Source organism: Salvelinus alpinus, chromosome 10 (genome assembly GCF_045679555.1).
Source record: "Salvelinus alpinus chromosome 10, SLU_Salpinus.1, whole genome shotgun sequence".
NCBI lineage: Eukaryota > Metazoa > Chordata > Actinopteri > Salmoniformes > Salmonidae > Salvelinus > Salvelinus alpinus.
This window is the reverse complement of record NC_092095.1, coordinates 22673046-22685307: the sequence shown is the minus strand read 5'-3', so window position 1 is coordinate 22685307 and position 12262 is coordinate 22673046. Positions and strand designations below refer to the sequence as shown.

The 12262-nt window shown below is 42.3% G+C and overlaps 1 protein-coding gene across 1 annotated transcript; it reads left to right on the top strand.

Moving 5' to 3' along the window:
• Positions 1–4830: 4830 nt before the first annotated feature.
• Positions 4831–11602, top strand: LOC139531727 (E3 ubiquitin/ISG15 ligase TRIM25-like). Its single transcript, XM_071328454.1, has 6 exons — positions 4831–5925; positions 6542–6637; positions 8302–8535; positions 8637–8784; positions 9015–9086; positions 9187–11602. The coding sequence occupies exons 1-6, from the start codon at positions 5350–5352 to the stop codon at positions 9693–9695; spliced, it is 1635 nt and encodes a 544-aa protein (XP_071184555.1). The 5' UTR covers positions 4831–5349; the 3' UTR covers positions 9696–11602.
• The last annotated feature ends 660 nt before the right edge of the window (positions 11603–12262 follow it).

Sequence of the window (12262 nt, the reverse complement as noted above, 5' to 3'; positions counted from 1 at the left end):
ACATACAAGAGAACACAATTTACATACATTTAAAACATTAATGTGTGTGTGTGTGTGTGTGTGTGTGTGTGTGTGTGTGCGTGTGTGCGTGCGTGTGCGTGCGTGCGCGTGCGTGTGTGCGCGCACATGTGTGTGTAGAACTTTGTAGTAGCACTTTTGTTGGTAATTACAGCTTTGAGCCATCTTGGATATGTGTGTATCAGCTCAGCGTTCAACACCATAGTGCCCTCAAAACTCATCAATAAGCTAAGGACCCTGGGACTAAACACCTCCCTCTGCAACTGGATCCTGGACTTCCTGACGGGCCGCCCAAAGGTGGTAAGGGTAGGTAACAACATATCCGCCACGTTGATCCTCAACACAGGGGCCCCTCAGGGGTACGTGCTCAGTCCCCTCCTGGCTGTCCAACACCATCATTAAGTTTGCCGATGACCCAACAGTGGTAGGCCTGATCACCAACAACGACGAGACAGCCTATGTGGTGGAGGGACAACAACCTCTCCCTCAACGTGATCAAGACAAAGGAGATGATTGTGGACTACATGAAAAAGAGGACCGAGCATGCCCCTATTCTCATCGACGGGGCTGCAGTGGAGCAGGTTGAGAGCTTCAAGTTCCTTGGTGTCCACATCACCAACAAACTAACATGGTCCAAGCACACCAAGACAGTCGTGAAGAGGGCACGACAAAACCTTTTCCCCTTCAGGAGACTGAAAGGATTTGGCATGTGTCCTCAGATCCTCAAACAGTTCTACAGCTGCACCATCGAGAGTATCATGACTGGTTGCATAACTGCCTGGTATGGCAACTGCTCGGCCTCTGACCGCAAGGCCCTACAGAGGCTAGTGCGAATTGCCCATTACATCACTGGGGCCAAGCTTCCTGTCATCCAGGCCCTAAAAATTGTCAAAGACTCCAGCCACCCTAGTCATAGACTGTTCTCTCTGCTACTGCACGGAAGCGGTAGCAGAAGGATCCGCCCCTTTTTTTAAATTTTTGCCTAAAATGACAAACCCAAATCTAACTGCCTGTAGCTCAGGCCCTGAAGCAAGGATATGCATATTCTTGCTTCCATTTGAAAGGAAACACTTTGAAGTTTGTGGAAATGTGAAAGGAATGTAGGAGAATATAACACAATAGATCTGGTAAAAGATAATACAAAGAAAAAACGAACCGTTCGTGTATTTTTTTGTACCATCATCTTTGAAATGCAAGAGAAAGGCCATACTGCATTATTCCAGTTCAAGTGCAATTTATATTTTGGCCACTAGATGGCAGCAGTGTATGTGCTAAGTTTTAGACTGCTCCAATGAAACATTGCATTTCTGTTCAAAATGTTGTATCAATACTGCCCAAATGTGCCTAATTTGTTTATTAATAACTTTTCATGTTCAAAATTGTGCGCTATCCTCAAACAATAGCATGATATTATTTCACTGTAATAGCTACTGTAAATTGGACAGTGCAGTCAGATTAACAAGAATTTAAGCTTTCTGCCAATATCAGATGTGTCTATGTCCTGGGAAATTTTCTTGTTACTTACAACTTCATGCTAATCGCATTAGCCTACGTTAGCTCAACCGTCCCGTGGAAGGGACACCGATCCCGAAGAAGTTCTTTAATAACTCTACCTACATGTACATATTACCTCAACTAACCGGTGCCCCCGTACATTGACTCTGTACCCCCTGTATATAGTCTCGCTATTGTTATTTTACTGCTGCTCTTTAATTACTTGTTACTTTTATTTCTTATTCTTATCCATATTTTTTTAACTGTATTGTTGGTAAGCGCTCGTAAGTAAGCATTTCACTGTAAGGTCTACACCTGTTGTATTCGGCGCATGTGACTAATACAATTTGATTTGATTTGATGAGCTTTGCATCTGGATTTGTGGATTTTCTGCCATTCATTCCTTGCAGATCTTCTCAAGCTCTGTTAAGTTAGATGGGGAGCAGCGGTGAACAGCAATCTTCAAGTCTTCCCACAGATGTTCATAGTATAGTATTGATATTAGCTCTCTGATCACAATGAAGAGCAAAACGTGCCGCTCTGTTCTGTGCCAGCTGCAGCTTAACTAGTTCCTTCTTTGCAGCACTTGACCATATGACCGGACAATAATCAAGAGAAGATCAAACTAGAGCCTGCAGGACTTGTTTTGTGGAATGTGGAGTGTGGAGTCAAAAAACGATCTAAGTTTTAACAGCAAGTAATTCAGTCTCCTCAACTTGCTCAACAGCTACAACAATCATTACCAGATTCAGCTGAGGTATAGATCTTAGGGAATTATTTGTACTAAATACAATCCTTTAAATTATGGGTTAAAACTTTATATGGTATTCTTCTGTATTTACAAAATCTCAATTGCATGGCTTGGTCTTTTGGTCTCCTAAATGAAGAATACACATTATTGAAACATTCAAACCAGCACTTCAGAAATGCACTGTGGTGAAAAACAGACTAAAATGAAAAATAATTCTAATTTTAATTGAAAGGTACATACATTCTATTTTGTGACTATATTATGACGTGTTCGGAAGAGTTTAAGTTTTCAGGAATGGGATCATAGAGGTCATATTAGCTAATAGACCCAACTGTTCAAAAGCTTCAAAAGCTAGAGCCAGATTCGGAGGAAGATAACAGGGGGCGTCTGTGTATGTGAGGTGTGCACATCTACCACTTTGTGTAGCCATTAGCGATGTTGCTAATGAAAAGTCTCTAGTAGATGGGAACGCTTCCCCAAAAACCTTCTCAATTACAGTAAATGTCAGCTACAAAGTACCTTATGTTAGCTGGTAGAATGATATCATGATTATTTGCATCAATCCAGTGGGTATTTGTTTTTTAAACTCTACCATCACATGTGCACTACAAAAACAGCTAAACAACAGCCTCTTGCTGGTGAACACTGGAAATAAAGGATTACTACAACCAAAAATGTAAACTCAAAAAGATCTCAAAAGTGGTCTCCTGATGTGGATTAGAAAATCTAATTTAGATTGACCTCTTTGGCATGAATGCCAAGCGTCACATCTGGAGGAAACCTGGCACCATCCCTAAGGTGAAGCAGGGTGTTGCAGCATGATGCTGTGGGGATGTTTTTCAGCAGCAGGGACTAGGAGACTAGTCAGGATCGAGGGAAAGATGAACGGAGCACAGAGAGATCCTTGATGATAACCTGGTCCAGAGTGCTCAGGACCTCAGAATGGGGCGACGGTTCACCTTCCAACAGGACCACGACCCCAAGCACACAGCCAAGACAATGCAGGAGTGGCTTCGGGACAAGTCTCTGAATGTCCTCAAGTGGCCCGACCAGAGCCCGGACTTGAACCGAGTGAGTCGAGTGAGTCCTTTGTCTGATGAATACAAATTTGATATTTTTGGTTCCAACAGCCGTGTCTTTGTGAGATGCAGAGTAGGTGAATGGATGATCTCCGTATGTGTGGTTCCCACCATGAAGCATGGAGGAGGAGGTGTGATGGTGTGGGGGTGCTTTCCTGGTGACACTGTCTGTGATTTATTTAGAATTCAAGGCACAATTAACCAGCATGGCTACCACAGCATTCTGCAGCGATACACTATCCCATTTGGTTTGCGCTTAGTGGGACAATCCTTTGTTTTTCAACAGGACAGCTGTAATGGAATGTATCTGCTATTTGTATTTACAGCTAAGTTCTCTCATGTTCCCTGATTAAAAGGTGATGACTACTCCACTCCACTACCATTATCAACTTTCTCCTGACATGAACTGAAGCCATGACTTCTCATGTGCCAGCTCATCCACTGGCACATTGAACGTTTCCCTTCCAAGCACTGTGAATACCCCTATCAATTTTCTCTCATTACTGTATGTGGAGTCAATCACATACACAAGCACATTACTACACATCAAAGATTTTACTCCTTGCTTGGACTAACTCATTCTTAGCTCTTTTGCACTGGTCAAGCCTCTGAACACCTCAACCCATGCCTCATACCCTCATTCAATCACTGCTGTGATCCCTTTCCAACACTGTAAGTGGCCCTCTCATTCCTATTCCCCATAATAGTGTACTATAAATGTCTTTATTAAATGCTTTAGGTTAAAATAATTCGTCTTTGATGATTTTTGAAAGACACTTTGTGGTCTCTGTGTGTTCCGTCTCCCATCCTCCTCAATTTTTCAAGTGACCAGCCTCCACTGGTGTGTCTGTACCTGTGTGTGTGTCCCTTCACAATCCCGCTGTTGCATAAGGTGTAATTGTATCTGTTTTTTTATCTGATTCTACTGCTTAAATCAGTTACCTGATGTGGAATAGAGTTCCATGTAGTCATGGCTCTATGCAGTGCTGTGGGCCTCCCATAGTCTGTTTTGGACTTGGGGATTGTGAAGAGACCTCCGGTAGCATGTCTTGTGGGGTATACATGGGTGTCCGAGCTGTGTGCTAGCAATTTCAACAGACAGCTCGGTGCATTCAGCTTGTCAACACTTCTTACAAAAAAAAGTAGTGATGAAGTCAATCTCTCCACTTTGAGCCATGAGAGATTGACATGCATATCATTAATGTTAGCTCTCCATGTACATTTAACCTCACGGGATCTGTGTTCCTCCTTCGGGACGGTTCAGCTAACGTGCGCTAATGTGATTAGCATGATGTTGTAAGTAACAAGAACATTTCCCAGGACATAGACATGTCTTATATGGGCAGAAAGCATAAATTCTTGTTAATCTAACTGCACTGTCCAATTTACTATAGCTATTACAGTGAAAAAAATACCATGCTATTGTTTGAGGAGAGTGCGCAACAACAAAACACTTATCACGGCAACTGGTTTGATACATTCACCTCTGAAGGTAAATAATGTACTTTAATTCAGTAATCTTGCTCTGAATTGTCATCCTAAGGGCCCCAGAGATCAAATGTAGCATAGTTTTGTTTGACTAAATCAATGTATATATTCAAATGTAGGAACTGGGTTCTAAAGTTTGAACCCCTGATGTTTCTGGGATATGGGAGAATTAGAGGGATCTAAGTTCACACAGGTAAACAGATAAGACAGGAGAATTACAACAGATATAACAGACTGACCCTAGCCCCCCGGCATTCAGACTATTGGAGCATAGATACTGGAGACTGACGGGGGGGCATCCAAAGTTATCCTTGGACAGGGACAACCAGGCAGGATATAACCCCACCCACTTTGGCAAAGCACAGCACCAACACCACTAAAGAGATATCAACTCTCTTCCTAGTCTTTGTCCAACGCCACACCCTACACAGGTACAGAGTACATACAGACAATCAGGAAATATTCCCACACAAACATAACATTTCTCAATCGGCTCAGTCTGTTAGTGTGTGCACCACAATGTCAGCAGCCATGGACTCAATCAGTTGTTCAATATGTCTGGATCTACTGAAGGATCCGGTGACTATTCCCTGTGGACACAGCTACTGTATGGGCTGTATTAAGGACTGCTGGGATCAGGATGATCTGAAGGGTGTCTATAGCTGCCCTCAGTGCAGACAGACCTTCACCCCAAGGCCTGTTCTGAACAGAAACACTATGTTTTCTGATCTGGTGGAGACTCTGAAGAAGACAGGACTCAAAGCTGGTACCCCTACTCACCATTATGCTGGACCTGGAGATGTTGCGTGTGATGTCTGCACTGGGAGAAAACTCAAAGCTGTCAAGTCCTGTCTGGTGTGTGTGGCCTCTTACTGTGAGACTCACCTCCAGCCTCACTATGAATCTCCTACCTTTAAGAAGCACAAGCTGGTCAAAGCCTCCACACAACTAGAGGAGAAGATCTGCTCTCATCATGACAAACTGGTGGAGATTTACTGCCGTACCGATCAGCAGTTTATCTGTTATCTGTGTACAATGGATGAACATAAAGGCCATGATACAGTCTCAGCTGAATCAGAAAGGACTGAGAGACAGGTAAGGACAACAACTCTGTAATAGTTGCTTATTTAGAGCATCACAATGAGAATACTAGTAATGACTGAATATTAGTCACAACTGTATATATATGTACCGTATAGACCTGGCTTTGAAATTGAAAACAGCAAACACCCCAAAGATTTAAGCTGGTGAATATGCACACATACATGTAACTGGTGGTTTGATGACCACATTCACATTATGTGTAACCTTGACTGAGACATCAGGAGTTGCATTGGCTCCCTGAGCTAATGCCTAGGCTTTGAGTTAATGCTCTTTTTTGGCACGCAGGAGACCCAAGAAAACACATGAACGGTCATGCGCATACAGACATGCATGTGACTTTTCATAAGGCATGGACTTTGACCAATCATAAAGTTTGAGCTGTTCTCAGTAAGACAGAGGCTATGTTTACACAAGAAGCCCAATTCTGATATTTTTTTTCCCACTAATTGGTATTTTAACCAATTAGATCAGCTCTGAACAATATCTGATATGATTGGTCAAAAGACCAATTTGTGGAGAAAGGGTCAAAATTGGGCTGCCTGTGTAAACACAGCCAGAGTCACTTGTGCACATTAACATTGGATTGACATAGTTTTTTTCCCCCCAGAGGAAGGTGGGAGAGAAAAATAAGGAATCCAAACAGAGAATCCAGAAAAGACAGAAAGAGATGCATGAGGTGAGACAGGCTGTGAAGTCACTCAAGGTGAGTGTTGACCATTTAGATGTATTTACTTAATAGATAGCCCTCTCTAAAGTAAATTTGGCGCCCTGCACTTTCACTGGCTTGTTGTCAAATCGATCCCGTTAACGGGATCTTAGCCCGTCTCAGCCATAAGAGGTTTTAATGCAACCGCTGTGTCAGATTTTTTTTTTAAATTACGGAAAAAGCACACCATGCAATAATCTGAGTATGGCACTCAGACAACAAAACAAGCCATACAGATATCCGCCATGTTGTGTAGTCAACAGAAGTCAGAAATAGCATTATAAATATTCACTTACCTTTGATGATCTTCATCAGAATGCACTGCTAGGAATCCCAGTTCCACAATAAATGTTTGATTTGTTCGATAAAGTCCATCATTTATGTCCAAATACCTCCTTTTTGTTTGCGCGTTTAGTACACAATCCAAACTCACGATGCGCGTGCAAGTCCAGGGGAAAGATCAGACGAAAAGTCATATTACAGTTCGTAGAAACATGTCAAACGAAGTATAGAATCAATCTTTAGGATGTTTTTATCATAAATCTTCAATAATGTTTCAACCGGAGAATGTCTTTGTCTGTAGAAATGTAATGGAACAGAGCTAACTCTCACATGAACAAGCGTCACGAGCTCATGGCATTCTGCCAGAGCCCTGACCCATTCCCCTCTTATTCGCCCTCACTTCACAGTAGAAGCATCAAACAAGGTTCTAAAGACTGTTGGCATCTAGTGGAAGCCTTAGGAAGTGTAACATGACCAATATCCCACTGTATCTTCAATAGGGAATGAGTTGAAAAACGACCAACCTCAGATTTCCCACTTCCTGGTTGGATTTTTCCCCAGGTTTTTGCCTGCCATATGAGTTCTGTTATACTCACAGATATCATTCAAACAGTTTTAGAAACTTCAGAGTGTTTTCTATCCAAATATACTAATTATATGCATATATTAGCAACTGGCCCTGAGTAGCAGGCAGTTTACTCTGGGCACCTTATTCATCCAAGCTACTCAATACTGCCCAAAGGAGAAGTTTATCTAAAGTTCCATGTATAACAGTTGTATCTTTTATCAATGTTTATTATGAGTATTTCTGTAAATTGATGTGGCTCTCTGCAAAATCACCGGATGTTTTGGAGGCAAAACCTTACTGAACATAACACGTCAATGTAAACTAAGATTTTTGGATATAAATATGAACTTTATCGAACAAAACATACATGTATTGTGTAACATGAGGTCCTATGAGTGTCATCTGATGAAGATCATTAAAGGTTAGTGATTCATCTTATCTCTATTTCTGCTTTTTGTGACTCCTCTCTTTGGCTGGAAAAATGGCTGTGTTTTTCTGTGACTAGGTACTGACCTAACATAATCAGATGGTGTGCTTTTGTCGTAAAGCCTTTTTGAAATCGGACACTGTGGTGGGATTAACAACAAGTCTATCTTTAAAATGGTGTAAAATACTTGTATGTTTGAGGAATTTTAATTATGAGATTTCTGTTGTTTGAATTTGGCGCCCTGCACTTTCACTGGCTGTTGTCAAGTCGATAACCGTTAACGGGATCTCAGCCGTAAGAAGTTTTAACTGACTTGCCTATTTAAATAAAGGATATTTAAAATAAAATATGAAACCTCTCCTCTCTTTCTGTGTTTCCTAACAGCGCTCTGCACAAGCAGCAGTGGGAGACAGTGAGAGGATATTTACTGAGCTCATCCGCTCCGTTGACAGAATGCGCTCTGAGGTGGAAGAGCTGATCAGATCCCAGGAGAAGGCTGAAGTGAGTCGGGCTGAAGGACTGCTGAAGCAACTGGACCAGGAGATGGCTGAGCTGAGGAGAAGAGAAGCTGAGCTGGAGAAGCTTTCAAACACAGAAGACAACAACCAATTCCTCCAGGTGATATCAATGACTCTCTGTCCCCAGCATCAGGTGTTACTGCTGAAAATGAAGTGTTTGTATTTCTCAACAATCATCTTTTTTCTGATTTGTCTCTGTAGTATTTCCAGTCTCTCTATGTCCCTCTATTACCCAGCATCACTGTCAACCACCACATCTCCTTTGAGGATGTAAAGAAATCAGTCTCTGGGCTGAAAAGTAAAGTTGAAAATATATGTTCTGCGGAAATTGCCAAAATCTCTGTAAAAAGTAGGTAACATATCTGGTCGTTGATAATACTAAACCAATTACCTAAACCTCTTTCAACTACTGAGCCCCTTGAATTACTATAATGTTTTTGTCATTATCAGTATTGAAACAGTGATATTTGATTTCCTGTGTCTCCATAGTGACAAAAGTCCACATTGTTCGACCTTCTGAGCTCCGTTGTCTTCCGTCATTTGGCCAAACTCAGTCTAGACAGTTGGTTGGTGGATTAGCATCACATTGGAATGACACCACCTGTCAGAAGACAAGGCCTGAACCCAAGACCAGAGAGGAGTTCTTGGAATGTGAGTAAAGAACATACTGTACAATACACATTAATATACTACACACACAAACTCCTGGACGCACACATACATTTCACCTGTTGTTTTGTCTTCTCCTCAGATTCCTGCCAGCTCACATTGGATCCCAACACAGCACATAAAATGCTGTGTCTGTCTGAGGGGAACAGAAAGGTAACACAGAGTAACAACAACCAGCTTTATCCTGACCATCCAGACAGATTTACCAATGGCTGCCAGGTGTTGTGTAGAGAGGGTCTGTCTGGAGCCTGCTACTGGGAGGTAGAGTGGACCGGGGTGGAGGTTTATATAGCTGTCTCATATAAAGGGATCAACAGGAGAGCCTGGGATTGGTTTGGAAGCAGTAATCAGGCCTGGTGTTTGGAGTGTGGTGCCTTTGACTGCTCTTTCTGGTACAATGGTAAACGGACTGCCATATGTGTCCCCCTTTCCACCAGAGTAGGAGTGTACCTGGACCACAGGGCAGGAACTCTGTCCTTCTACAGTGTCTCTGACACAATGACGCTCCTCCACAGAGTCCAGACCCCATTCACTGAACCCCTCTATCCTGGGTTCGGTTTCAATTATGGATCTGTGAAAATAATGACATAGACACAGTCATTCACTTTGATGAGAATACAGACAAGCTTTATCCTCTTAAGACTACAGTGCCCGATTTCGGGCACTAGATTTACAGGTAATTATTGATCATATGTTTATTTATTTTATTTATTTCACAACGTTTATAAGTCAGAACAAAACAAACTATACAGTTAAAGGACACTCAGAGGCAGGTGCATCAAAGCTGGTACCGAGAGACCGAAAAACAGCTTCTATTTCCAGGACATCAGACTGTTAAACAGTCATCACTAGCTGGCCTCTGCCCGGTTACCTTCCCTGAACCCCAAACACTGTCACTAGCCGGTTACCACCTGATACTCTGCCCTGCACCTTAGAGACCGCTGTCCTATCTACATAGTCATTGAACCCTGGTCACTTGACTAATGTTTATTACTGTTTTACCCACTTGATATATATATACTGCGTTCTAGTCATGGCTCATCCTATATAACTACTGCTGTATACACCTTTTCGATTCACATACTGTCCATACTGTCTATACACACCATTTACATACAGTACAGCGGAGGCTCATCAGAGGAGGAAGAGGAGGACCATGCTCCTCAGCGAATTTCATAAAAAATAAAATGGTAAAACATTAAAAAGTTATAATTTTTAGATAAAGCTCTACTAAATATATTCACGTCACCAAATTATTGATTAAAATACCTCAACAGCACTCTGTAAGGTAGCACCATGGAGTAGCAGGAGGGTACATTAACTTCATTACAAAACCTAGAAGGCTCATGGTTCTCATCCTCTTCCATAAACTTACAAAGTAATTATGACAACTTCCGGAGGACATCCTCCAACCTATCAGAGCTTTTTCAGCATGAGCTGACATGTTGTCCACCCAATCAAAGGATCAGAGAATCAATCTAGTACTGAAAGCATAAGCTACAGCTAGCTAGATTAGCACTGCAGTGCATAACATGCAGTGAGTACTGTTGGTTGACTTAAAAAGAGAGAAAGACAATAGTTTAACAGTTTTTTTCTTAAAAAATGGAGGAGAAGCAACAGATGGCTATATATATATATTTTTTCCACTTTCACTTAATTAGCTAGCTAATGCAGCTAGCTAGTTTAGCCTACTCCTAAACCTGGCTCAAAGAGAAGGATGCTATGTTAGTTAGCTGGCTATGACTATCCAACACAACACTGGAGCTCTTCCTAGTCAAGGTAAGCATTTGGTTTTACTAATGTATTGCCACTGGGGCCCGCTGTTGTAAATGCTTAACTGCTTACTGACTGCACACTGCAATGTTACTGCGTGATTGTAGCGGGTTTACTCACCGACAACAATGAGACAGACAATAGGGAGGTCAGAGACCTGGCAGTATGGTGCCAGGACAACAACCTCTCCCTCAACGTGAGCAAGACAAAGGAGCTGATCGTGGACTACAGGAAAAGGAGGACGAACACGCCTCCATTCACATGGATGGGCTGTAGTGGAGCGGGTCGAGAGCATCAAGTTTCTTGGTATCCACATCACCAACAAACTAACATGGTCTTGTAACGGGCGTCTAAGTCGTTCTCCTCCTCGGACGAGGAGGAGCAAGGATCGGACCAAAATGCAGCGGGTGATGAATACATGTTGATTTATTAAACAAGACGAACACGAAGCAAACTTGAATAACTACAAAACAACAAAACGACGTAGACAGACCTGAACATGAGAACTTACATAAAACGAAGAACGCACGAACAGGAACAGACTAGACAAAACGAAACAGTCCCGTGTGGTAATTAAACTGACACGGAAGACAATCACCCACAAACAAACAGTGAGAACAGCCTACCTTAATATGGTTCTCAATCAGAGGAAACGTCAAACACCTGCCCCTGATTGAGAACCATATAAGGCTAATTAACCATGAACCTAAACAAGAAACAAATAACATAGACTGCCCACCCCAACTCACGCCCTGACCATACTAAACAAATACAAAAACAACGGAAAACAGGTCAGGAACGTGACAGGTCCAATCACAACAAGATAGTTGTGAAGAGGGCATGACAACACCTTTTCCCCCTCTTGTTTTGCACGCTTTGTACAAAATAATAAAATGCAGTACTACAGGATATTTCTTAACGTAGCTCTTTATTAGCTAGCTACAACTGGCATGTTCACGTATCTCCAACCATGATCAACTGACCATGACCTAACCATCCGGGTGGTCTTAACCAATCCTAGCACAGTATGATACGGCGGTAAAATGCATCTAATTAAAATTCAGTATGTTTACACATATGAATATTACAGAGACTGAAAATATTTAGCATTGGTCTCCACATCCTCAAAAAGATCTACAGCTGCACCATCGAGAGCATCCTGACTGGTTGCATCACCGCCTGGTATGGCAACTGCTCGGCATCCGACCATAGTGCGTACGGCCCAGTACATCACTGGGGCCAAGCTTCCTGCCTTCCAGGACCTATATACTAGGCGGTGTCAGAGCAAGGCCCAAAAAATTGTCAAAGACTCCAGTCACCCAAGTCATAGACTGTTCTCTCTGCTACCGCACAGCAAGCGGTCTAGTCTAGTTCCAAAAGGCTCC

Bases quoted from the DNA above. Each gene is read 5' to 3' on its own strand.
- LOC139531727 (XM_071328454.1), top strand. From the start codon at position 5,350: ATGTCAGCAGCCATGGACTCAATCAGTTGTTCAATATGTCTGGATCTA. The intron at 5,926-6,541 runs GTAAGGACAACA...TTTTCCCCCCAG, and splicing joins CAGAAAGGACTGAGAGACAG to AGGAAGGTGGGAGAGAAAAA. The intron at 6,638-8,301 runs GTGAGTGTTGAC...GTTTCCTAACAG, and splicing joins AGGCTGTGAAGTCACTCAAG to CGCTCTGCACAAGCAGCAGT.